The sequence below is a fragment of the Lolium rigidum genome, chromosome 5, assembly GCF_022539505.1.
Source record: "Lolium rigidum isolate FL_2022 chromosome 5, APGP_CSIRO_Lrig_0.1, whole genome shotgun sequence".
NCBI classification, from domain to species: domain Eukaryota; kingdom Viridiplantae; phylum Streptophyta; class Magnoliopsida; order Poales; family Poaceae; genus Lolium; species Lolium rigidum.
This window is the reverse complement of record NC_061512.1, coordinates 183042150-183070048: the sequence shown is the minus strand read 5'-3', so window position 1 is coordinate 183070048 and position 27899 is coordinate 183042150. Positions and strand designations below refer to the sequence as shown.

The 27899-nt window shown below is 41.7% G+C and overlaps 1 protein-coding gene across 1 annotated transcript; it reads right to left on the bottom strand.

Annotated features, from left to right (window-relative positions):
• Positions 1 to 1437: 1437 nt before the first annotated feature.
• On the bottom strand, positions 1438 to 26431 carry LOC124656815 (CST complex subunit CTC1-like). Its single transcript, XM_047195491.1, is given in 17 exon segments — positions 1438 to 1937; positions 2280 to 2608; positions 2731 to 2848; positions 3012 to 3207; positions 3863 to 3954; positions 4024 to 4611; positions 4695 to 5063; positions 5127 to 5387; positions 5994 to 6098; positions 7655 to 7855; positions 7941 to 8024; positions 8742 to 8804; positions 8930 to 9005; positions 9130 to 9204; positions 9286 to 9404; positions 9511 to 10428; positions 26126 to 26431. Coding segments are annotated over 17 exon segments (4068 nt in total). The 3' UTR covers positions 1438 to 1769.
• Between the last annotated feature and the right edge of the window lie 1468 nt (positions 26432 to 27899).

Below are 27899 nucleotides of genomic sequence, written 5' to 3'. Positions count from 1 at the left end.
ATCGGTGTCATCGGCGCCGCGCTCCTGCTCTCCCTGCTCTCGCTCCTCTTCTTGGGACTCCTCCTCCTCCTCTTCTTCATTGCCACGCTTGCAGAGACGCGTCGCGCGAATCGCATCGTGCACCCTATACCCCCGTGCCTTATTGATGCGCTTTAATTACTCTACTAGGATTATTACTTTGAGACTGCTTCGTGCGTGGATTCTCTAGCTGATGCTGATAGTATTGTGGTGCTCTGATTACTTTATGCCGTTTTGCATGCACGTTGTGCTATATGGGCTATGGCTGCACACGGCTGGTACTTATTAGTACATCTCATAAATTTTCAATCCCAGATTTGAAAGTGATTCATGTTTGAAAACAGAAATATGGAAACACCACGATAGGTTTAGAAACACAATGAAACAACATACAGAATTGGAACACATTCGCTGCACACGGCTGCTAAGTTTCAGCTAGCTGAGACGCAGCTTGGCTAGGCAATTTACTTATACACTTAACACCCCCTCTCACGTGTGACGGGGAGACGAGAAGACAACAACACGCATAGAGAGGCAAAGAGGCAGCTGGAGGCCAGGCAATTTAGAATAAATTATGAAAGTCAGGATTTGAACTCGAGACCTAGGGCCCTGATACCATGTTAAGCTTCATGCACTAGCCACTTGAACCAAAAATCCGAACTGATGGAAAGGGCTAGGCAATCTACTTATACACTTAAACAGTCTCCATCGTTGGATTTAGTTCATGTTTGAAGATTCGTGTTTACTGTTGTTTGTACTTTGTTTAGGTCCACACTGATGTAACTTGACTGAGACATAAGTTAAGTCTCAGTCAACTAAGACTTAGGCACACCCTATTAGTACGCCTCGTAAATTTTCAATCCCAGATTTGAAAGTGATTCATGTGTCAAGCCAGTCATCCAGCCAGAAGCTGGTGCACTCGCTGTCACCCACGGACGCCTTCGAGACGTCATCCAGCGAGGAGGAACCTGAATTTTGAAACGCAGCGAAGCCTCATGATTTAACGATCAAGAATCAAGATCCGTCTTCTTGCGTTTCCAAACATAAATTTCGTAACAGTCTCCATGCAAAAGTCTTCACTCTAGGAACCATCTTCTTGCGTTTCCAAACCTGCAAAAGGAGGCTATTTCTTATCTGAACTAGCACTTTGGTCTTTGGTTGGCACAATTTCATCAGCTTGCGCAAGGTGTATAAACATGAACAGACCAGGATAATAGCCTGGTTTCATTATATTAACACTTAACAGAAGTGTACATCATCGACTGCCTAAAGGAATAAGCAGTAACTATACAACTCTTCCCTTGGCATCATAATTTGGCACCAGATACAATGACTATCAGAGAACTTAACTACCAGCAAAAACAACTTTCGCCATGGGCTATATCATCATGACATCTTCCAAGTGACAACCACAGAATGGAATCAGCTTTTCCCTCAAAAAAAAGAATGGAATCAGCTTTACTCACCCGTCCATTTGTTAACGTAGTCAAATACCACCCCCTCCTACCAAAAAGAATCATTTATTCCCTGCAGGACCACATGGTTCTCGCTACATACTTGCAACTCAATGTGTTCACCAAACTGGAAGCCGCCGCCACCCTGATGACTAAAATATCGGGGGTCAGACTGGGTATTGACCCAACGATGAACTACCCGCCCCTCTTGCATTCTTCACAATTATAAAAAGGAATTTTCCATTTGTTTCTTGATCAGGGATCTGAATACCTCACAGTTCACTGGTCAAAATAACATCAACTGTTCTTCAAAGTGGTAAGCAATCTTCTGGCCTCTTCCAAAGGATCCACTTGAAATGATTCATTAATCCAAAAATTCTGCATGTTCTGTACTGGATATACATCAGGAAACCCTACATTTGATGCATTTATTGCGTTTGGATCGAGAGCTGATGCGATAACATTCTGCAAAGGTATAAAAACTCATTAAACCACACTCCCTTCTGGCAATCCTAGTAGAGTAATAATATATTCAATCACTCAACGCCTGAGTAAGCTAACCATGCAGCAGCTTTCTAAGTTGCTAGTAAGAGAGACCAGGCAACATACAAAAGCATCTGGCAAGACTGAAGTAGTGGATCCATAAAATTTACAACAACCTATAACCGCACAATACAAGGGCATAATCTTCCACAATAACACTAGGTGTACAGTGCCCTTATGTTCTCTAAAAATAACTGGCTGCAAACATCCTATGCAACTGACAAATAACTCAACCAATAACTGATTAAAAAAGCATAAACTCACCAGAGTTCCCTTGCAACAAGCGTTGAGGATGATAAATTTCAGCAGTTTCTGTTCCAGGCTATTTAAGACGTGACCAATACCAGAAGATAGTTCCAAGTCTCGGCATGAGGTGTCCGGAGGAATTCCATAGTTTTTTACAATGACATTTTTGTGCTTCTTCAGCATTTTTAGTAGGCAAGAACCAAAAGTCTGTTGTAAGTTTGCCTTCTTTCTATCTTTTGAAAACTTCAAACCAGCAGAAGCATCTAAGGCAGCGATTTCCTGGAGCCTGAGCAAAAGTTCAGCCCTTGCATCATCAGCCCAACAACAGCATAAAGATGTTCCATTATCTGTTCAAAAGGAGAAGTACCATTTTTATACATGATTCTCCAAGTACATAAAACATAAAAGCAAAAATCCCTCTGCATAAATTAACAAATTTGATTTAGGATATAAAAATACTATCTCTTACCAACAATAAACCCAGCTACTGGAACTTGTACTGCTAGTATTTTACTCTTGTTAGCTGCTTCTGAAGTTTGCAAGTCATGTAAACAACTGTCCAACACCAACAAATGGATGGTAACTACCTGTATAAAGAAATGAGACGTCAAATGAGGGAATTATCGAGCCTAAAACCATAAACTATGACTAAACTATAATTTATTCACTGCCCGTCAAATGTAGATGTTGGCAAACATGGTACAGCTGAGACATACAAATGGGCCAAAATACAAGCCAAATATAACCTACCCTGCACTGAAACTGCATGGGCCTACTGTCTTTAAAATGCTTCTCGCGTAAGATCGGACACGGCAAAACTGTGCTCAGTGAACTGTCCTTTAAGCCACCAGGCATGAGTGGAGAAGTAGCACGTTCTCTATTCAGTTCAGTGTGACTGATGGATGTAACTTGAATATATGTTACTGGGGTTAACAACAGTTCATGTCTGTAGCAAAAAAAAAAAAAAAACTTTAGACAGCACAGAATATGTCACTTCAAATTTGCACAACACAGAATATGCTGCAGCATTTCATAAGATTCACTTTCAGTTAAACATTATGCGGAAAGACCATCAGCTCTATTATCAGTAATAACATGGATCATCAATCATTATTATTCGTCGCCTTTAGCAAGTAAGACTTGAAAACAATAACTTTATAGTTTTGGAGGAATAATGCATCAACTTGTTTTATTGGTTGACAATAAATAGGTCATCTACACTGAAATTCATGTCAGCTCTCACACTAGCTGCATACGAAGATCCTGCATACACTAATTCCCATTCTACGGGGCTTACTTACCTTGGAAATAATACAAAATTGCCAAGTATAGCTACTGACTACACCCTCAGTGAGGGCAATCAAAGTATGAATAAGAAATGCATATCTTTCTACTGACAAAGGAGTGCAACTCCACTCTACTAAGGATGTGTGCAACCTAACATCTAGTACAAAACATGCAGATGCAGAGGCCCTTTTATGTTCGTAGCTAAGTTCCCATGCCAATTATGCAGGCAAGCCACAATTCTGCATAGACGAAATTTTCTTACAGCCAACTTAACATGATAATGGAAAGCCAGGAAAGGAAGGAGCACAACACACCGTGTCAAGAGGACGCGGTGGAATGTCACTGATGCCCCTCGTCCTATGCCAACAGGATAACAATGTTTGCTTAAGTATCCACGGAGCCGCACCTGCAATGAAGTTCATTAAATAGAATGCCAAATTGAGCATTCATTTCAAATGATAACCTAGTCATTTACCGTTTGATTATCATCAGCAAGATGGATACATATGTTGTGCACCTCATTACCAGGTGTAAGTCGCCGATCCTTACAGTCATGTGAATGGATATTTTCTACTTTCCCGTGTAATGATATTAAATCTCCTTGGACAAGTTTTTCACTTTGCAAGTTAGAAGAACCAAAAGGCTTTTCACGCATCATAATATCAGTGCATGAAGAGACAGTAATCACTTCAATTGAGTAAGAGCACAATCCATTTAATACAGAACACAAGGCATTATATTCTTCCATCTCTCCGCTCACTGCTTCACAATAAAACTTCAATAGAAAATCCAAATGCTGATGGAAGTTATTCCAAGATTGTACTAATCTTATCTCATTATGGAAGGTATTTCTGGAAAATGGTTGATCCACCTCCCCAGTATACTGATCTACAATACCCTGCTTAATGTTTCCATTTCCGTTGAAGGAAATGGCAAGGCTCCAAAGTTTATCTTGAGAATCTAATGAAATTTTGCCGCATTGAAAACATCCACAGCCTTTTATGGCAAAACTTGAACTATCACTAGGACATTCGAGCAGATAGTAGCCACCAATCCGCAGTAACTGCAGTTTGATCAGATAAATCAGTAAATCTAGCAATAAACTAGGGCTAAATGTTGTAAATAAGCTTCATATAAAAACTACACCTGATACTCCAGTAAACGCCCCTCCTTGAACTCCAATAAAATCCTTGATGGGCAACCTTGTTCTTCACAACTAGTATCAATTAGAATAGTACCATCAGATCCACAGGAATAGCTAGACACTAGAGTGCCAGATAGACTGGTGGTTCTGAAGCTTAGGGAACATGGAATATAACATGGTTTCTCCATAGGCACTTTGGAATCACAAAGTGAACGAGTGCTGGACATTCTAAAGCTCTCAGCATGCTCAATGCAATCATCTTGCCCAGTAAACTTCAAATTGTACGGCAGTATCATAGCCTCAGCATACATGCTAGGACCTTGAGTGTCCTGATGCTGCAAGAGGAAAATTGCAAAATGGGAACATCGTTACTTATGAGCATGATGATGCTAAAAACCTCGAGATTTTCAATGGATAGCGAAAGAAGTGCTCACGTTATTGATTGCTGGAAAAATGTGCGACAATTTCAGCAGGTGAAACAGCCTGCCACGATTATTAGTTTGCGAAGAAATTTCTGAGGAAGGGCCAATGCGACTCAATTCACTCCAGTTGACTATAACAAAGATCTTGAGATGATGCAATTTTTTTCGGAATGAGAGGTTCTGAAACACAGCCTTGCAGGATAGTGGATCAGAAACACCATAATGATCTAGGTAAGCCACTGGACCTTCAAGGGCTAGTTTGCAATCATTTATCTGGTGGCAATAGGAAAATCAGGATGTTGAATATATATAACACACAAAAAATGGTTGAATGAATGTGTGAAATAGCCTAACAAACTCAAAAGGTTGGTTATTGAGTAATATCAATAGCGCCAGTTCTACTACACTTCTTCATTTCAGTGTACATAAATGTGAAAAAAATCAGTACAGAAAACACAACTACAGAAACCGTAGATGTTAAAGAGTTATTCAGCTGTACAATGTAAGGCTATTGAGTTCTCTAATTATATAATAAGCCAACACGTAAGCCAAGAAACCCTACAGTTGAAAGTGTATCATTTCATTGTACTGCATATTGTGTTGCTTCGGTGAACCCTACTGGTACATGGCAATAGCAGTATCAGCATTTTGCTGTGCTGCTAATATAGTTAGAATTCATGAATCATCAACCTGCCTAACAAGATCAAGGCAATTGTACAGGACAGAGTTCAAACATATGCCATATTTCTTAACAAATGAACAGTATGGTCTTAGTTCTGACGTTCAAGTGAGTGACATGCACATGCAGTCAATCGATAATGAAATTAATACACAAAATGCATCACTTTGTGGATATTGTAAGTAAATTATGACCATCACCTCATAGATGCCATCTAAGCAAACATTTGGCGGAAGATCAGGTACAACAATATCTATGCATCCTGTGTCATCAACCAACTGGAGCCTCCTTGGCAGTGAAGATATCTGTGTTCATAAAAGATGTGGTCACAAAATGTAATAATCCAAGATCTCAACACTAGGTCATGAAAACGAGGCATCTACGTAACTAACTTTTTCTGCAGTTTGTGTAAATAATGATAGATCATCCAAAAAGGAAAAATGTATAATTCTTTTTTCTAATCAAAATTAGCAACTTTTATTTGCTATAACTCTAAAAACTTCAAAAGCCTAAGTAAACAAAACACTTGGCAACATTGTATCATCAAATCAATTGACATAATCTGTTTAGGCTGACTTCTTTTGGGCTTCCTATATGGCTTCGGGGTCGGGAACCGCTGAAGCTGAAAAGAAGTATCTGGCTTCCTGCGAGCTTATTTTCACCGGGAAGCCATGTTGTAGTGCAATTGCAGAATCTCCCCAGCACCAGTTTCCCGAGCTTCTGAGTTAGCAAAGCGAAACGGTGTAGTAAATTGCCCCTGTTTGAAATTCTATTTACAGCAGAATGCCCCTCCACAACATAACGGTTCAGCCATCTTAAATCAAAGAAAAAAAATAACGATTCCAGGGGAACTGCTCCCGCATCGCACATAGCGATTCCAGCATCGAAGATCTGGACATAGCGACACAGGGTTCCTCGCTCCTGCCGCCGGATCTCCTTCTCCTTTTCGGCCAACCCCGCTCCTCCACGCTGCCGCTCCTCCGCCACTCCCCCAGATCCGCGGCTTCCTGCAGTCGCTGCTCTCCGCCGCGGCCTCGATCTTGCCTTTACCCACCGACGACATCCAGCTCGTCCCCGACCAACCTTGTCCTCGCCGCCACCGCTCCACCACCGCCTACCCCGCCGCCGCCGCTCGCAGCCTCTCCCGCTACCGCCCCCGCTCTTCCGCAACGCCGGTCGACATCTCGGCCCAGCCACCGCCGCCGGTCGACATTCGGCCTAGTTTTTGCAAAACTTGGGCCGGTACTATGTTTGTATGGATGCAATTTGATCATGTTTAATGCAATTCAAAAACCTGCACATATCGTTGTTTGACTGTAAGCATTGCAAATTTGTTCTGTTTGTATGGATGCAATTTTAGGGGCTTTACAGTCTTTACACAACACAATACAAAAGATAAGCTCAATTTTCATAAGCTGAAAAGAAGGGTCCAAAACAGTTTCTCGAGCTTCTCCACACTGGAGTTTCTCCCCACCGAAATCCATAAGCCGGCTTCTTCATAAGCATAAGCTCAAAAGAAGTGACCCTTATAAGCTTGTCAACATGCAAATTATATCCAACAATAAGGCTGCACAAGTAAAAGCATCTGCCAACTATAATCAATGGACTGTTTATAGCAAGCTTCAGGGATGCCCCATAAGATGCAAGAAAAATTAAGTCTCTACTTCTAACCAAATAAATTAATTAAGTGGGTTGCCACCTCCGATTGGCGACATGAAAGCAGTGAAGAATGCTGGAGTTTTAGAAATCGTTAAAAAAAATGTAGGACACGTTCCATGAATGGTACTTCTAGTATTTGTGGACTGAATAAAAACCAACATCATAATTTTTGAAGCAGGTGTCATCAAATTTTTGAAGTCACCTTCATGCTACCCACTAATACAAAGCCCAGATCCGCAGTTGAAATTATCCTTTTGGTGGTACCAGGATAAGGAAGCCCATCACATAGAAACTGGTTAAGTCCCTGGTTGTTACCCACTTTTTCCATACCGTTCCAACATTTGAGCATTATTGATATCCACAATGATTCACACTTGCAGATGAAATTAGCAAAGGGTATTACCTAACCAAAAAGAAATGGTTAGATGGATAAACGAAATAAAAACAAAATTTAGTTTCATGTATACTGCATACAATTAAAGGAGAACTATTACCAATTTACAGGCTTCCAAGTTTGATCCTGAGCTTTTAATGTCACAATTATGATTGCAGAATTTCACAAGGACATCATGCTGCGCAATCAGATTCAGGTAAGTAAACCACAAGGAAAATAGGCTTTAAAACATAACAAAGGGTTAATACAATGAGCAGTAGAGCAACATTCAGTTCTATTACCATGTAAGTACCAAACTATAATCGAAGAAATAATAACAAAAGAAACACGCTAATGCCTAAGAGCCGTGTTACTTCCAGAAAAGACGAATCAGTTCACATCCTATGAGTAGGCCGGACACAATCCAGAATTTACCTACAGAAGAAATATTCAAGATTATGTCTAATTCGTGTAAACCTTGCACAGCCAGCGAAACTTCCCGGGAGGCCACCCATCCCCAAATTACTCCGGGCTAAGCACACTTAACCCAGAGGTTCTTTCGAGATGAGCTTCCAGAAAAGAAGATGCATCTTGTTAGCATGGTATCCTATCAAGCCCTGGGTGTTGTATAAGCCATATGAGGTGTGAGTCAAAAGATGCCCATAGTTATCATGACTCATACATGTGTTTCAGGGGAAAATATTGTCAAGAAAACTGAGCTAGTAGAGCAAATATATGTTGCGACAATTTTAAAAGGCAGTAAGAAAGGTGAGATAATTTACTTTGCATGCTGTGAAACCAAGATCAGTTAATGCAAAACAAAGCAACAATACAATCAGACTATCAAGTATGTGGACACACGACATAATTCTTCGGATATGGTTCATTGAAACACATGTACAACTGCTGAACATGCCTGAGGTTCAAATCCCCTTGAAGAGAGAACTTTAGCAGCATAGATGTGAGCCAATCCTTGCTTCTGTTAATACCTTGCAGTTCAAGAGTTTCAGTTAAACAAATTAGCCGCAAATGCAACGGAGTGGTATATTATTTACTCTGGTCTATAAACTTTTATACAATGCAGTAAAAATTAGCGAAAGTTACATTTTTTGAGCCCCAAATCTCTTTCTCGTAGCCTAACTTGAATTTCTGCTTAAAGCATGATGTCAAAAGTAATGTCCTGGAAAATGATGGAACAAAAAGGCCATACCATGAGATGAGAAAAAAAAAATATGTATCTTGTATTCTTGTCAATCATGGTTAAAGTATCTGAGAGAAGTAGAACTAGTATCATAAGTCCATACCAAAATCTAGCAGACAGATCCAAAGAGTTAAGGTACTTCCCCGACAGACCCTTGTTCTCTGCCCTCATATGAAATCTGCAGCAACAGCAAAAACTGTTGAGTAATTCCAGTAACATAACATACTGAATTACTGATATGCGAAAAGTTTCATCTTACTTGGAGTCCATCAGGGAGAAAGAATTTATAGTGATGCTAGTTTTACTGCATGTTCCAAGTAGAACAACTGTCGTCCAAGCAAATTTTAGACGAACCAACCGGAGTTTCTTCACAGAAATCTACAGAAGAGGACAAGAACAGTTACACTGGAATCTAATACTATTTAAAGAAAAAGATGAATAATTTGCAAAAAAAAGTGTTCAAAACTGTAAATTAGCAACGTACAACAGCACCGATCCGAAGAGAATGCGGCGGCACAAGCTGCTTATCATCAATTAGCAGCCACGCGATCCCATCCAGCTCGACCAACATGCCATGCATGTAAATTCCAGAGACAATCCCACAGTACACTCCAGCGCACTTCCCTGGCAACTCATCCGACTGTGGAACGCCTGCATAGGATGGGCACCATGCCACCATGGTGTTTGCAGATGACACCAGCATGGTGTACGAGCCCTTCTTCCCAACAGAAACCATTTTCTTCCTTAGCCCCGTGACAGAGACCGGCCTCCCAATCAGCCTCGCCAGCACGGGCCGCCACCTGCTCGTCAAATCCACAAAGTAGACAAACTTCTCCACCTCAAACTTGTGATCCTGCCCGGATTCCGGCTGCGATGCCTTGCACTGGCGGCACCCACAGCACATCATCTCTGCTATGAACCCGACCAGGTCGCCGGCCTTACTCTTCTGTGCAGTATGCGGCACGCTGAACACCACGCTCACCGACGTCACCACCCCGAAAGCGCGGCCGCGGGTGGCCGGATCAGGCTCCGCATCCACGCAGTTAAGCAGAATCGACGTTAGGAAGCTCGGGCCGGGGGCCGGGCCGGACACCTCGGCCAGGCGCCACCGGACCACCTCCAGCACGCCGGCTTCGTTGTGGCGGATGGATGGGAGGTAGTTCCAGGCAAGGATGAGGATCTCGCGGCCGATGGCGGCGGGGTCGAAGTCGAGGAGGTAGCAGCAGACCGAGACGGCGGTCGATGGGTCGGCCAGGGATAGGCAGTGGTTGCGGCAGCCGTCGGAGCAGGAGGCGGGAGGGAGGGAGAGGGTGCCGGCGAGGAGGACGGGGTGGGGGATTGGCGCGAAGGGGGCCGTGGTAGGGGCAGGATTCGGAGGGGAAAGCTTGGGCTTTTTGCGGGGCTGCGAGGTGGAGGTGGCGCGGGGAGGAGAGGGGGAGGAGGAGAAGAGGGAGGATGCACCAGTTGTGGGAAGGCGGATGAGGAGGAGGTCGGCGACGGCGAGCCGGCGAGGGGCGGTTGCCTCCGGCGGCGGCTCCATGGCTGGCTAGGGATTGCGAGCGGCAGGGATGGGGATTTGGCGTTTGGGAGAAGATGAGTAGGCGGGAAGTGAAACGGCGATATGGGACCCACTTGAGAGTTGGTTGACTAGTCAAATAGGCTGGGACAGCAGTCCATGTGGTTCAGCTGTGCATCAAACAAGAACCCTTTTAGCTGTTCAGTTGTTTTTCCCTGACATATTAGTAGTATTTTTAAGGTAAACATATAATATATTAAGTTAGCAAGCCGCCTCATTAAAAATCTTCCAGCCTCCTTAAGGCTTGTTTGGTACTAGAGTTTTAGTGGGGATTAGCAGGGATGATCCGCTCCAAACTTCAAATCCCCACTTATCCCCAATACATGTTTGGTGCTAGAGTATGAGCGAGTTTAATCCCCACTTATCCCCACTTTTCCCCAAAGTTTAGTGTAATTTTTTCAATCCCCAATACTCTACCCCTACCTAGCGGATTGGGGTTGGAGTTTTGTGGGAATTGGGTGACAAAAGTGATTCACCCAATACTCTAGAGTATTATCCCCACTAATTCCCACTAAAACACTAGTACCAAACAAGCCCTTAGGCACTTCGGTAAGAAAAATAGTGCATCTGAAACTTGCTGCTCCAAGATCAAAGTATAGTTACATCATCTAGGAGAGTTTGCAAAATGAAACTACGGGACTCATTGACCCAATTACAAGAAGACTTATCTATATAATAGATCTTAGCTATTTCATGAACCGCTTTGTTTATCTCTCTTGAGCAATACCTGAAATCAACCTTCCTGATCTGAGCTGCAAAAGCAAAATAGTCCGAAAAAACCGTTGTGGCTTCATTCCAAATTTCTTCTCCGCTAGCTGATCACTTCAGATGAATCTGATTCGGCTTCAATCATATTACATCCTATAGAGTTCGCGAGAGTTAGTCCATGACGCATTGTCATTGCTTCCGCCATCATCACCGACGATACGTGCGGAATATATATGCATGACGCAGCGACAAACACTCCCTGTGCTCCCGAATAAGTGCTCCTGCTGACATGCTAGTGTTCGTACTCTTGCCAATAGCCATTGACTACTTCAATGGTTGCGCGTGTGCATGAAGTTTGTGGATGAAATCCCCCAAGAAGAGTTAGAATGGCAGTTCCCGCTCCTTGAGCGGTAAGCCTTGGCATTGCGGCTCAAATTCAAATTATGAAAGAATCATCGTTGCTATTTTTAGGTCCGTGGTTTGGTTTGTATCTTCGGTTGCCTCGAGAAAACTACAAGATTATATCATGAAAGAAGAAAGAGTTTGAAGACCTCAAAATTTGTTGATTTCTTTCGTACTTTATTTTGTACTAGCTGAAGTCAGCTGGTGTCTCATTACCACGTACTATTTGTTACTATAAATATATGTCGTATTGATTGTCAAAAAAAAGAACAATTTTCACCGACGAGGCGTTTTTGCACCAGAAGAATATGCACATGCTATGCTTTAGGTTTTTAAAATGATTTCTGAAGGTTTTTTAAAATTAAAAAAATCAAACATAAAATTAACATGTACGATCTTGACATATTATGTGTTTATAAAGTCGTTTCGCGAAAAAAAAATTGTCAATAGTTGTGAGGTTAGTCACCTACTTGCCCGAGCATATACAGTACTATGTCACTTGGTTACCAAGTAATATTCACTTTGTTTTTAACAAATCTCCATAGTTTTTTTTCGATGGAGGCCTAGCCCCAGCTAAATATCGATGGTGCCAGGCTAGCCACTTGCTTATCAGGATATATGTTATAGATAATACATACCAAGAAATATTAACTTAGTTACCAAGTTACTAAACACACTCCTGCCCATGTAAGACTTGCATGATGTTGATTTCATGTCATATATAGTGAAGGATGTACGTGGCATATGGATCTGAAACCAATATTATTTTGCATACATATATGTACATGTTATTACAACTTTGATGAAGTCTCACCAGCTTACCTCATATTTTAGAGGGCAGGACATAGTAGAACTAGGTACCTTGTCATCAGTTGTTCTTCGCGTTTATCATAGTCGGTTTAAAGATAATATAAAGAATCGGAAACTGACATTGTCATCGACCAACTCAAATAACATCGTGGGCAACATATAGACTAACCAATTACCAACAGACGGGATCCATATATTGCGAACTGTTTAGACAAGGGCTATTTAATCATCACCCAACATAAAATAAACCTAATTTATTTGAAACAAATGGCCAATTTTAATGATTAGGGTCCTGCTAGTACAACCAGAGGTGTGTTCGAGGCAGACAGCGCGGTCCATCGATGGTGGATATATAGTTAGATGCCACTACGGTCGAGGTTTTTCGAGGGGTGCACTCCGCCTCGGTCGAGGTCATTAGACATGTGCCATGCCCACAATGGTCGTCGAAAAACTGCCTTGAGTCGAGGTCAAGGGTGTCACAGAGGTGTGCATCGCACCAGAGAGTTCGAGGGTGGAAATTGGTTAGGGATTCCCATATTTATATGATAGGTCGGGGATTCTTTTAGTCCTTCCGATTCATAATAAGTATCGGGGTTTTGATTCAAATTAGTTAACTTATTATGAATCAGAGGGTGTAATTAGGTTGATATCTAAAACTGGGTATGCTTGGTCGCTCTCATCCTTCATACATCATATATTAATAAAAATGCATGTCTAAATACTCGATACTACTTGATAAACACTCCCGTTCACACTATCATCCTCATCCTCATCATCCACATCTCATGCATTCCTCCCCACAATAATATACTTTTCTTAATTTAGTAATAATCTTCATCCACTTCTTTGCCTCATCATGTGCTTTGTCGCTGATTACATATCACTGGAGGATCTTTTCTTGGAAGTTTGCTTTTGTGTTATATTTTTACTCGATTTCACAGAGCAGGCAACGCACTCTTAAGATGCGGAGAGTTATGCTCTGATCTTGTCATATCACGAAATTGCAAATCACAACCTCAACTCTGCATCCAAGGAACCTGCATCCAGTGTCAGATGGCCTATACCTGTTGCACGCAACGTAGCGACATGGTGGAAGGTCGCCATTCCACTAAAGCACTGGGTTCGGGCTAACATCATTCCATTGCAGGTCATCATCAATATTCAATAGCATCGGGCGCAAACTAGTATTGAGATTATGAGAGGGTGATGAACTATGTAAAAACGAGTTTTTTCCCAAATGTGAAAACCCAGATCGATCTTGATCAAGAACGTAAATGTTATATTAAATAGAAATTCATAAGCCAAAAAATGCACTAATGCCTCGCCCACCGCACCCACTTAAGTTGTCCTCCAAAGAGGGATTTGTAAGGGTATATTGCCCTATGTGTGGTTTTGGTAATTAATGACAACCCCTATGGACTAATGTTTTCATTGAGTTTATATGAAGAAATATTCCATAGGTACAACTTGTATTCCATGTGTTGGATTCAAGTATGGTATGGATGCCATGAAGATAAAGATATACCTTGTGTATTGGTATCAAGATCATCGATTTGAAGATATATATGTGATATGATCAAGAAGAAGAAATGAAGATAGAGTTCTTATGTGGAACTCAATATTAGCCATGCTCTAGCTTATGTGATAAGCAATGAATGATCAAGATCTTGAGAGCTTGATTCCAAGTGAAGAATTCAAGTTATGGCTCTAAGTCGGTGTCATGATAGTCTCATAAGTTGAGCTATGGTTGACTAAGGTTTAGAGCATGCAAACAAATGAAGAATTCTTTATACACCTCAAGATAGTATGATAGAGCATGAGAAGATACAAGGTTGACCAATACAAAGAGTGAAGAATAGATTCAAGTTTGGTCAACACATGAAGCATGTGAAGAATGTGCCACGAGAAGTCATGTGGTATGGTAAGCCGTGTCAATCATCCTTTATGAACTAACCCATCATATATGTTCCCTTGTGTTGTCTATGTGTGTTAGGTATCTTTCCATGGGCATGCATCAAAAGTGAGATCTCATATAGCCCATGAGAGGATGACGTCAAGTTATGATCGTCATCAAGGTTGAGTTGGGCAACTTCAAGTTGATCATCTCGAGAGGATCATATGCTTGAAGTTTGCCGTCCATTTGGTGATAATGGACATGTGAAGATGTGCTCAATGGATATTTCCCATCATAGTGTATGGGGGAGCATTTGTGAGTCTTCACGAAGCAACAATGATCAAGTGAGGCATTCCGGCTTGAGTGGAGCTTGGAGAGTTATCATCAAGATCAAGCGGGATGCGCAAGGCAAAGGTATGGCCTTGATAGGTTTTCCTTTTACCGGTCTCAAGGTGGTTGATGGGAGACCGGATTATAGGATAGATAGCCGCACTATCAAGAGGGACTTTCGGTTGGGTAACTTGATCACATCGTCTTAGGGAGCTCAATCCTTTGCATACTTTGCATATCCCTATTGCTTCTTGGTGTTTCTCTCTGAGAGGTTCTTGAGCTTGTTGCTAGCTTTAGAACAAGCCCAAGTTCATCCAAACGAAATTCGCATGCATCTTCTATTGCGTTTTTGAGTTTGGACGTCTTCACCGTTTCTTGACGGTGGGAGACTCCCTCTCTAAAAACATCTAAAAATATCCTGTGAGGAGTCTCCATATTTTCAACAAAATTGTCATATTTCCAATTTTGTTGGGGTTCTATTCGTCGTTATCTTTTCAACAAAATTGGTTTCATGACAATCGGGGTCCGGACACAAAAGTTATCACGGTTTTTGTATAACATGTTTTCCTGTTGGCCCGGTTTCTCGCCCGGCGTGACCGACCGTCCCACCGGATGGCCCGGTTCCAACCGGGGCCATGTACTGTAAGACACAGAAGTGTCCCGGTCATGGCCCGGTCACAGGCCCGGTTTGGACCGGCCGGGTCCGGCCTGTGGCCCGGTCTGACCGGCACCTGGACCGAACGGTCCGGCCCCAGGCCCGGTTGACCAGCCTCCTCGACTGTGCTGAGCTGTAACTCACCCAACGGTTATATTTCTCCCTATACTATAAATAGGCTTTCTTCCACCTTGGGCTGCATAAGTTCTTCCACTCTCTCTCCTCCATTGTTGACTTTGAAGAACTTGCCCTATCTCTTGATTCCCCCCATGATTCTTGCTCATTCTTGGGGGATCTAAGAGAGGAGATCTAGATCTACAACCCCCACCAATCCATCTCTCCTCTAAGTGAGGGGAACTCTTTAGATCTAGATCTTGGAGTCATTTGTTGATTTCCTCTTTGTTCTTCCTCTCTAATCTCACCCTAACATTTGTTGCTTTGGTGGGACTTGAGTGTGAAGGATTTGAACACCTCTAGTGTTCTTGCTTTGCATCATTGCATAGTGTTGAGCTCTCTACCACGATTAGTTCGAGTGAGAGACCGTGAGCTTGTTACTCTTGGAGGGTGACCTCCTAGTTGGCTTGGTGGCTGTCTCGGTGACCTCTTCGTGGAAGATTGTGAAGAGGCCCGGGCTTCTCCTTCGTGGAGCTTGTGAAGTGGTTGTGGAGCTTGCCATCTCCGGAGTGGAGGAAAAGCTAACCATAAGGAAAGGGTCTTTATCCTTTGCGGGTTTGGCTCCGAGAAGAAGGTGAGCCTTCGTGCCGTTGGGGAATTGATACGTCTCCAATGTATCTATAATTTCTTATGTTCCATGCTAGTTTTATGACAATACCTACATGTTTTGTTCATACTTTATATCGTTTTTATGCATTTTCCGGAACTAACCTATTAACGAGATGCCGAAGTGCCCGTTCCTGTTTTCTGCTGTTTTTGGTTTCAGAAATCCTACAAAGGAAATATTCTCGGAATTGGACGAAATCAACGTCCAGTATCTTATTTTTCCCGGAAGTTCCAGAGCACCGAAGAGGGGCCAGGGGGGAGCCCTGGGGGCCCCACCCCACCTGGCGGCGCGGCCAAGGGGGGGCGCCCCCCTATGGTCTGGCTCCACCAGGACTCCTCCGAGGCTGCCCTTCCGCCTATATAAAGCCTTCGTCGCGAAAACCCTAAAGGAATAAGCCACGGGACGAGAAAAGTTACGTAGCCGCCACCATCGCGAAGCCAAGATTCGGGGGACAGAAGTCTCTGTTCCGGCACGCCGCCGGGACGGGGAATTGCCCCCGGAAGGCATCTCCATCGACATCACCGCCATCTTCACCGCCGCTGCTGTCTCCCATGATGAGGAGGGAGTAGTTCTCCCTCGAGGCTAAGGGCTCTACCGGTAGCTATGTGGTTAATCTCTCTCTCATGTACCTCAATACAATGATCTCATGAACTGTCTTGCACGATTGAGATCCATATGATGAGCTTTGTATCACTATTAATATATGTGCTACTCTAGTGATGTTATTAGAGTAGTCTATTCCTCCTTCATGATGTAAAGGTGACGGTGTGTGCATCATGTAGTACTTGGCGTAGGTTATGATTGTAATCTCATGTAGATTATGGAGTTAACTATTACTATGATAGTATTGATGTGATCTATTCCCCCTTTCATAGCTTAAAGGTGACGAGTGTGTATGCTATGTTAGTACTCGGTCTAAATTGCAACGGTCTATTATGCTCTAGAGGTTACTTAAATATGAACTCCGAATGTTGTGGAGCTTGTTAACTCCGGCTTGAGGGAGCTCTTGTAGCCCTACACAATGAATGGTGTTTGTTATCCAACAAGAGAGTGTATGTAGCACAAGTGAGGAGAAGTTATTTATTTATTATGTGATCAATCTTGAGAGTGTCCACTAGTGAAAGTATGATCCCTAGGCCTTGTTTCCAAATACTGCAAACATCGCTTGTTTATTGTTTTACTGCATCTTTACTTCCTGCAATATTACCACCATCTATACCACATGTGTTTTACTATCTCTTCGCCGAACTAGTGCACCTATACATCTGACAAGTGTATTAGGTGTGTTGGGGACACAATAGACTTCTTGTATCTTAACTGCAGGGTTGCTTGAGAGGGATATCTTTGACCTCTACCTCCCTGAGTTCGATAAACCTTGGGTGATCCACTTAAGGGAAACTTGCTGCTGTTCTAAAAACCTCTGCTCTTGGAGGCCCAACACTGTCTACAGGAATAGAAGCGTGCGTAGACATCAAACTATTTTCTGGCGCCGTTGCCGGGAAGGTAAGGTAAAAGGTATTCACATCCTCCGACTACTAAGTTATTTCCTAGCACTGTTGCCGGTGTGTGAGTGCTCGAAGATATTTCCTTTAGATCCTGCAATTATATCTTTTTGTTTCTTGTTTTCACTAGTTAGGCTTAATGGAAAACAACAACAAAATGAGAGATCTTTATGAACTTTATCTTAAATTAGGACATGGTGTGTTTGAAGAGAGAATTAAAAAACCCATGGAACTTTATATGCATACTAATGGGAATGTTATTAGTATGAATGCTTTGAACACCATTGTTGCTAATGCTATGGAAAATTCTAAGCTTGGGGAAGCTGGTTTTGATGAAAATAATATTTTTAGTCCCCCAAGTTTTGAGGAGAAAATTTTCTTTGATGATACTTTACCTCCTATTTATGATGATTATAATGATAGTGGTATTTTGGTGCCACCTACTATGGAGGATAAAGGTTATTATGATTATACCATGCCTGCAATTTATGATGATTACAATGATGGTTATGGTAGTTTTACTCCCACTATTACTAATAAAATTGATTATGCTTATGTGGAGAGTAATGATACTTTTATGCATGTGAATAAGAATGCTTCATGTGACACTTATACTGTTGAGTTTGTTCATGATGCCACTGAAAGTTATTAGAGAGAGGGAAACATGGTTATATGCATCTTAATAATATTAAGTTTCCCCTCTTTATGTTGAGAATATTGAAATTGCGCTTGTGTTGCCTTTCTATGCTTGTTGCATGCTTACATGACTTGTTTATTTACAAGATTCCTTTTCATAGGAAGTGGGTTAGACTTAAATGTGTTTTAAATTTGCTTCTTGATGCTCTCTTTTACTTCAACTCTTATTTCTTGCGCGAGCATCATTAAAATTGCTGAGCCCATCTTAATGGCTATAAAGAAAGCACTTCTTGGGAGATAACCCATGTTTTTATTTTGCTACTGTTTTGTTGTGTCTTGGAAGTTGTTACTACTGTAGCAACCTCTCCTTATCTTTATTTTATTTCATTGTTGTGCCAAGTAAAGTCTTTGATAGTAGGGTTGATACTAGATTTGGATTACTGCGCAGAAACAGATTTCTTACTGTCACGAAATTGAGCAGTCCCGTCTGTAGGTAACTCAGAAAAATCTGCCAATTTACGTGCGTGATCCTCCGATATGTACGCAACTTTCATTCAATTTGAGCTTTTTCATCTGAGCAAGTTAAGTGCCCCAGAAAAATTTGTCTTTACGGACTGTTCTGTTTTGACAGATTCTGCCTTTTATTTCGCATTGCCTCTTTTGCTATGTTGAATGGATTTCTTTGTTCCATTAACTTTCAGTAGCTTTGTGCAATGTCTAGAAGTGTTAAGAATGATTATGTCTCCTCTGAATATATGAATTTTCAATTATGCACTAACCCTCTAATGAGTTTGTTTCGAGTTTGGTGTGGAGGAAGTTTTCAAGGATCAAGAGAGGAGGATGATATACTATGATCAAGAAGAGTGAAAAGTCTAAGCTTGGGGATGTCCCCGTGGTTCATCCCTGCATATTTCAAGAAGACTCAAGCATCTAAGCTTGGGGATTCCCAAGGCATCCCCTTCTTCATCGACAACTTATCAGGTCACCTCTAGTGAAATTATATTTTTATTCAGTCACATCTTATGTGCTTTACTTGGAGCGTTTGTTTGCTTTTTGTTTTTGTTTTTGTTTGAATAAAATCAGATCCTAGCATTCTTTGTATGGGAGAGAGACACGCTCCGCTGTTGCATATGAACACATGTGTTCTTAGTGCTACTTTTAATGTTCATGGTGAAGGTTGAAACTGCTTCGTTCATTGTTATATGGTTGGAAACAGAAAATGCTTCATGTGGTAATTGGTATAATGTCTTGAATAATTTGATACTTGGCAATTGTTGTGCTCATATAGATCATGTTTAAGCTCTTGCATCATGTACTTTGCACCTACTAATGAAGAACTACATAGAGCTTGTTAAAATTTGGTTTGCATGATTGGTCTCTCTAAGTCTAGATATTTTCTCGGTTAAGGTGTTTGAACAACAAGGAAGACAGTGTAGAGTCTTATAATGCTTGCAATATGTTCTTATGTAAGTTTTGCTGTACCGGTTTATACTTGAGTTTGCTTCAAACAACCTTGTTAGCCAAAGCCTTGTACTGAGAGGGAATACTTCTCGTGCATCCAAATCCTTGAGCCAAAAACTATGCCATTTGTGTCCATCATACCTACCTACTACATGGTATTTTTCTGCCATTCCAAAGTACATTACTTGAGTGCTACCTTTAAAATTTCATTCCTTGTCTTTGCAATACATAGCTCATGGGAAAATAGCCTTAAAAACTATTGTGGTATTGAATATGTTGCTATGTATCTTATTTCTTATAAGTTGCTTGTTGAGCGGTAACCATGTTTACGGGGACGACATCAACTATTACACCTTTGTTGGATATCATGTGAGTTGCTATGCATGTTCGTCTTGTCTGAAGTAAGGGCGATTTTCGTGATCAAATGGTTTGAGTATGCATATTGTTAGAGAAGAACATTGGGCCGCTAACTAAAGCCATGAATCATGGTGGAAGTTTCAGTTTGGACAACTAATCCTCAATCTCTTATGAGAATATTATCTGTTGTTGAATGCTTATGCATTAAAAGAGGAGTCCATTATCTGTTTTCTATGTTGTCCCGGTATGGATGTCCATGTTGAGATCTATTAAAAACGAGAAATCAAATGCGATTTATCTCCTTGGACCTTTGTACAGGTGGCATAGAGGTACCCTTTTGTGACACTTGGTTGAAACATATATTATGCAATGATAATCCATGTTAATCCAAGCTAATTAGGACAAGGTTCGAGCACTATTGGTATTCTATGCATGAGACTTGCAACTTATAAGATGTATTATGCATAACACATATGAATTATTACTACCGTTGACAAAATTGTTTCTATGTTTTCAAAATAAAAGCTCTAGCACAAAAATAGTAATCCATGCTTCCCTCTGCGAAGGGCCATTCTTCTACTTTATGTTGAGTCGGTTTACCTACTTCTTTCTATCTTAGAAGCAAACACTTGTGTCAACTGTGTGCATTGATTCTTACATGTTTACCTATTGCACTTGTTATATTGCTTTATGTTGACAACTATCCATGGATATACATGTTGCAAGTTGAAAGCAATTGCTGAAACTTAATCATCCTCTGTGTTGCTTCAATGCCTTCTACTTTGAATCTATTGCTTTATGAGTTAACTCTTATGAAAGACTTATTGATGTTTGTCTTGAAAGTACTATTCATGAAAAGTCTTTGCTATATGATTCAGTTGTTTAATCATCATCTTTACCATTGCTTTGAATCACTTCATTCATCTCATATGCTTTACAATAATGTTGATCAAGATTATGTTGGTAGCATGTCACTTCAGAAATTATCCTTGTTATCGTTTACCTACTCGAGGGCGAGCAGGAACCAAGCTTGGGGATGCTTGATACGTCTCCAATGTATCTATAATTTCTTATGTTCCATGCTAGTTTTATGACAATACCTACATGTTTTGTTCATACTTTATATCGTTTTTATGCATTTTCCGGAACTAACCTATTAACGAGATGCCGAAGTGCCCGTTCCTGTTTTCTGCTGTTTTTGGTTTCAGAAATCCTACAAAGGAAATATTCTCGGAATTGGGCGAAATCAACGTCCAGTATCTTATTTTTCCCGGAAGCTTCCAGAGCACCGAAGAGGGGCCAGGGGGAGCCCTGGGGGCCCCACCCCACCTGGCGGCGCGGCCAAGGGGGGGCGCCCCCCTATGGTCTGGCTCCACCAGGACTCCTCCGAGGCTGCCCTTCCGCCTATATAAAGCCTCCGTCGCGAAAATCCTAAAGGAATAAGCCACGGGACGAGAAAAGTTACGTAGCCGCCACCATCGCGAAGCCAAGATTCGGGGGACAGAAGTCTCTGTTCCGGCACGCCGCCGGGATGGGGAATTGCCCCCGGAAGGCATCTCCATCGACATCACCGCCATCTTCACCGCCGCTGCTGTCTCCCATGATGAGGAGGGAGTAGTTCTCCCTCGAGGCTAAGGGCTCTACCGGTAGCTATGTGGTTAATCTCTCTCTCATGTACCTCAGTACAATGATCTCATGAACTGTCAATGATCTCATGAACTGTCTTGCACGATTGAGATCCATATGATGAGCTTTGTATCACTATTAATATATGTGCTACTCTAGTGATGTTATTAAAGTAGTCTATTCCTCCTTCATGATGTAAAGGTGACGGTGTGTGCATCATGTAGTACTTGGCGTAGGTTATGATTGTAATCTCTTGTAGATTATGGAGTTAACTATTACTATGATAGTATTGATGTGATCTATTCCCCCTTTCATAGCTTAAAGGTGACAGTGTGTATGCTATGTTAGTACTCGGTCTAAATTGCAACGGTCTATTATGCTCTAGAGGTTACTTAAATATGAACTCCGAATGTTGTGGAGCTTGTTAACTCCGGCTTGAGGGAGCTCTTGTAGCCCTACACAATGAATGCTGTTTGTTATCCAACAAGAGAGTGTATGTAGCACAAGTGAGGAGAAGTTATTTATTTATTATGTGATCAATGTTGAGAGTGTCCACTAGTGAAAGTATGATCCCTAGGCCTTGTTTCCAAATACTGCAAACATCGCTTGTTTCTTGTTTTCTTGCATCTTTACTTCCTGCAATATTACCACCATCTATACCACCTGTGTTTTACTATCTCTTCGCCGAACTAGTGCACCTATACATCTGACAAGTGTATTAGGTGTGTTGGGGACACAAGAGACTTCTTGTATCTTAATTGCAGGGTTGCTTGAGAGGGATATCTTTGACCTCTACCTCCCCGAGTTCGATAAACCTTGGGTGATCCACTTAAGGAAAACTTGCTGCTGTTCTACAAACCTCTGCTTTTGGAGGCCCAACACTGTCTACAGGAATAGAAGCGTGCGTAGACATCAGAAATCCTTCGTGGGACCTCCACCTCTCCAAACGTGACCTTCTTGCAAAGGAAGGGAACACGGGAATACATCTTCGTCTCCGCGTGCCTCGGTTATTTCTATACCCGAGCTTACTTTCCTTGTGATAGCCATCGTGCTTGAAGTACATATATCTTGCTATCACTTGTGCTACATATATCTTGTGTCTATCTTGCTTAGCTCTAGTTGTTGTTGTTTCACTTAGATGAGCCTAGCATATTTAGGATTTGTGCTTGTAAACTAAACGTTAGTTTAATTCCGCATTCTTACAAGCCAAATTCGTAAGAGTTTTTAAAACGCCTATTCAGCCCCCCTCTAGGCGACATCTTGTCCTTTCAGGATTGAAGGGAAATGGAGTTGTTGGAGAATACAGCTATGCTAGGTCAGCTATTAAAAACTGACAAGCCAATCCTTCAACTTTCTTGGTAGGGCTTACCAATCAGTATGACGCGGGCTTACCCGTCAATATGACGCGGTTGACCAATCACCCGCATTGGGTCCACCGTGAAGGTCATGTAGAATCCACAACGCAATTAAAAAGTACATGCGTCCATTCAACCACGTCATCAAATCATGCCGCTCTTGCCTGTCACCTACCATGGTACACTTTTGTGCTGGTATCGATAATACCACGACATATCCGACGGGAAAAATAAATTGAGGTACTTTAGGGATGTGTCGTCCCACATATTTTTTTGGGGGGGGGGGGTATGCCTTACATTCTTTTAGTATTAGATGAGAACTGTGCATGTGCTTAGGATTATATTTGTAGTTTGCAATTGCTTTTTCTCATGAAGATTCTAGCGCAAATTATATTTCTATGTTTGTTTCTAATTCTTGCAACTATTACGAAGAGAAGAGGATATAGAGGTCTCCCTATGTTTCAATTTAGCTACATTGCAAGTGTCTACGTTTGAGATACATCAGTATCCACTCTATTATTTCAGTTTATTCATGTATGAAAACTAATAAATAGGAAGAGAGCAACACTTCTTTGTTGCATGTTCTCTGTTTGGGCGTGCTCTACTTTGGTTCAAAATCTTTATTACCTTGATTGTATTAAAAAAATTGGGGTCTTTATATTTTATAAATTTAGCTACCATTATTACATTGAAAAATTGGGATAGAAAATTAAAGTTACCATTTGAAAGATGAGCATTCGATAGTTAGAGGTCGACCTTGAACGTTTTGTTCATGCCTATGGAATCTATGCAAATATTTCATCATTATAAAATACCCGAAAAACTAAAAAAAATCTTCTTTTGTTTAACTTATATTGGTTGCCATAATAATGTTATTCAAATAATCAACTTTAGCACAAGAATTTACAAACTAGTTACTTGTTTGCGAAAATCTCCAACATAATTGTTAGTGTTCAAAAAATTTAGCATCTTATGAGAACATGGATTTTTTTTGCATACATGTATCTTTTTTTTATACTTTTTTCACACAAGTGAAAGTTCTATTTTAGAATCAAGTTTGTGCCAAGGGTTGCTGAAAATATAATTTTAAGTTCACTTTATTTTTTCTATTGTTTTTTCCAATGTTTGTGTGACATGAAGCTCAATTTTGTATGTGACCCACTATTTAGAATTAAGGAGCCTTCATTATAAATTATTGCTAAATATTTGATGTTATAATTATAATCTTTTTGGAAAACTAAACATTTTGTAGGCAATAAAAGTTTCTGGGAGGGTAAAATCTTCTTAAGGTTTGATTAAAAAAATGGAGATGATGGGAGATGAAAAATACAAGAGCTAGGAAAACCATAATCTTGGGGATACCCTACATTTCAACTATCTCCAGGTTGATTATTTTGAACCTATTTTTATTCTTAGCTCCATGTTTTGTGGAGATATTTGGAACTTTGTTTTCCATAAAAAAAGATTTCCTCTTTGTTATTCAAGTCACCCTTTGGTTTATGATGTGAATTTGAAATTCCAGGTTTTTCTATTGGGACTTATTTCATGTTGTTATTTATAGAGTAGCTATTTTTCTGGGACCTTGTTGTTCACTATTTGATTTTATACATGGGTTTGCTGGAAAATAAGTAAAAAACATGCCGAGCATTATTAAATTCTATTTAAGCCCAATTGTATCGAATTTTCTGACTAGTCTATTTATTTTTAAATATTCGTTCTTTCTGCCGTTGTCAAACAAAACAAATTCTATGTTGGTGTTGTGGAGGTGTTTTTATCTTTAAAATTGGCTCCTGCGGATCTTAATTTTTTTGTGTGTGTGTTTAATTAGTGTACGTCAATGGAGACAAGAAAGTTGGATATTTAAGAAGAGACAAAAGGGTAATGCAGGCAGTTTCATTCCTTGTTTTGGGTTGGAAGGCCGTTTCATCGCCGTCCAAAATCAAAACGAAAATTGTGTTTCACTGCTGATTGTGTTGCTGGGTAGCTCTTCATCTGCTAATATGAATGACGCAAACCAATTCAATCGCCTCAACGACGTAAATCACAGTCCTGCTACTAACGCTGACCCGATCCGTGAAATGTAGCCCAGTGGCGACTTGATGAGATGTAAAAGTTATGCCCGTGCATGCCAAAGTAGAAACCTGGTAGCTAATGGTCATAACATAACTGTGCAGATTCATCTCCGATACCCTGTAACTGTAAAATATGGCTAAGGTCACATTGTTCAAGACAATGCAGAGCTTGTATCTATACCCATTTTAAAATCTTAATCCATCTAAACACCCACTGTGCCATACGTACATCTTGGAATGGTTTTTATTTTTATTTTTACATAGGTATTTGTTTTGGATGACTGTGATCTCATCCTGAATTCCACCAGAGCTGTAGTGAAACATTTGGTGTCTGTATTTAGGGACTGAAACTGCATTGTCTGCTCTCATGTGCTAATGCTGGTACTCTGCGAGAGGCAGTTGATTTCCTCACTGACACTAAGTTAGAATGTTAACTGGAAATTGGGATATTAGTGTACCTCGGTGGAGACATGAAAGTTGTGATTTTAGGAAGAGATAAAAGGAGAGTGGAGGCCGTTTTGTTAGACATGTGATAACGGACTCCACTGAAGACCGATTCTACAGCAGCTATTCTCTCCACCTCTCCCGCACACGTTGTGCATATCGCACGTTGTGCATGATCCTACTTAGCTGGATCTCAACTGTACTCTCCTCTCCTCCCTCGTGTGTAACTCTTCTATATAACTGAACCCCACGAGGACGAATACAGTATGCATACATACAGTTGATTATTACTTCTCCGGCGCCCGCCTCTTCTGCCTCATCTTCCGATCACCCCACTCCGTCTCCGGTGATCCCCTCTCATGCCATTCCCGTGCAACCTCCAGCCAATCCTCATCCCATGCGCACACGCGCCAAATCTGGTTTTCAGCTTCCCCGCAAGCATCTGAATTTCATCACCACCCCCTCCATCTCACCTATCCCTCGCACTTACCGCTCTGCTCTCCAGGATCCTCATTGGGCTCGCGCTATGCGTGAAGAGTTCGATGCCCTTCTCCTCAACGATACATGGCGTCTCGTTCCATCTCCTCCCGGTGCCAATATCGTTAGCGGCAAATGGGTATATCGCCACAAATACAACTCCGATGGTACTCTCGCTCGCTACAAAGCGCGTTGGGTTGTTCGCGGTTTTAGCCAAGAACATGGCATCGATTACGACGAAACTTTCAGCCCCGTCGTTAAGCCGTCCACCATTCGACTTGTCCTTTCCATTGCCGTTTCCTCTCACTGGCCCGTCCATCAAATGGACGTTAAAAACGCCTTCCTTCACGGCACCCTCAACGAACTAGTCTACTGTCAGCAGCCCAAGGGATTTGAAGATTCTGCTCTCCCCGATCATGTTTGTCTTCTCCAAAAATCCCTATACGGTCTAAAGCAAGCACCACGTGCTTGGTTTCAGCGTTTTGCCCACTTCATCACCTCCGCCGGTTTCACATCATCTCGCTGCGACACTTCTCTTTTTATCCATCATTCCTCGGCCGGCACTGCTTATTTACTTCTCTATGTAGACGACATAGTGCTCACGGCATCCTCCACCATTCTACTTCAGACTATCATATCTTCTCTCAAATCTCTATGTCAAAGGCACTCTTGATCACGGCCTCTCCATCACTCCCACCTCCGATTCCTCCCTTGTGGCCTACTCTGATGCGGATTGGGCGGGTTGTCCCGACACCCGTCGCTCGACATCAGGGTTCTGCGTCTTTCTCGGCGATAATCTGATTTCCTGGTCCTCCAAAAGGCAACTTACCGTGTCCCGCTCCAGTGCTGAGGCTGAATACCGAGCTGTTGCCCATGTTGTTGCAGAGTGTTGTTGGCTTCGACAGGTAATGCAGGAACTTCATCGACCTGTTACTCGGTGTACGGTTGTGTACTGTGATAATGTCTCTGCTGTCTACATGTCTGCTAACCCTGTTCAGCATAAGCGGACCAAGCACATCGAGATCGACATCCATTTCGTCAGGGATAAAGTGGCTTTGGGCGAATTCAGGGTGTTGCATGTTCCAACTACTTCTCAGTTTGCCGATATATTCACCAAGGGCCTTCCTACTGCTGTCTTCAACGAGTTCCGTACCAGTCTCACCGTTCGTCGGGCCGACGATGTGACTGCGGGGGGATGTTAGACATGTGATAACGGACTCCACTGAAGACCGATTCTACAGCAGCTATTCTCTCCACCTCTCCCGCACACGTTGTGCATATCGCACGTTGTGCATGATCCTACTTAGCTGGATCTCAACTGTACTCTCCTCTCCTCCCTCGTGTGTAACTCTTCTATATAACTGAACCCCACGAGGACGAATACAGTATGCATACATACAGTTGATTATTACTCTTTCACGTTTCATTCCTTGTTTGGTTTTGGAAGGACGTTTCATTGCATCGCCGTCCGAAATCAAAGTTGTTCTTGGGCAAATATTAAAATTAACACCATTCAGTTTTGTTTAGCTGCTGCATTTAGCTCCCACTAGCTGAGAATTGTGCATGAAGAAACCCCACAAGTAGCATCCACATGATCTCTGTTTTGGATGACTGTGATCTCATTTTGAATTTCACCAGAGCTGTAGTGAAACATTTGGTGTCTGTATTTAGCGACTGAAACTGCCTTGTCTGCTCTCATGTGCTACTGCTGGTACTCTGTGAGAGGCAGTTGATATCATCCCTGATACAAAGTTAGAATCTTAACTGAAAATCAAAAAAACCTCAGC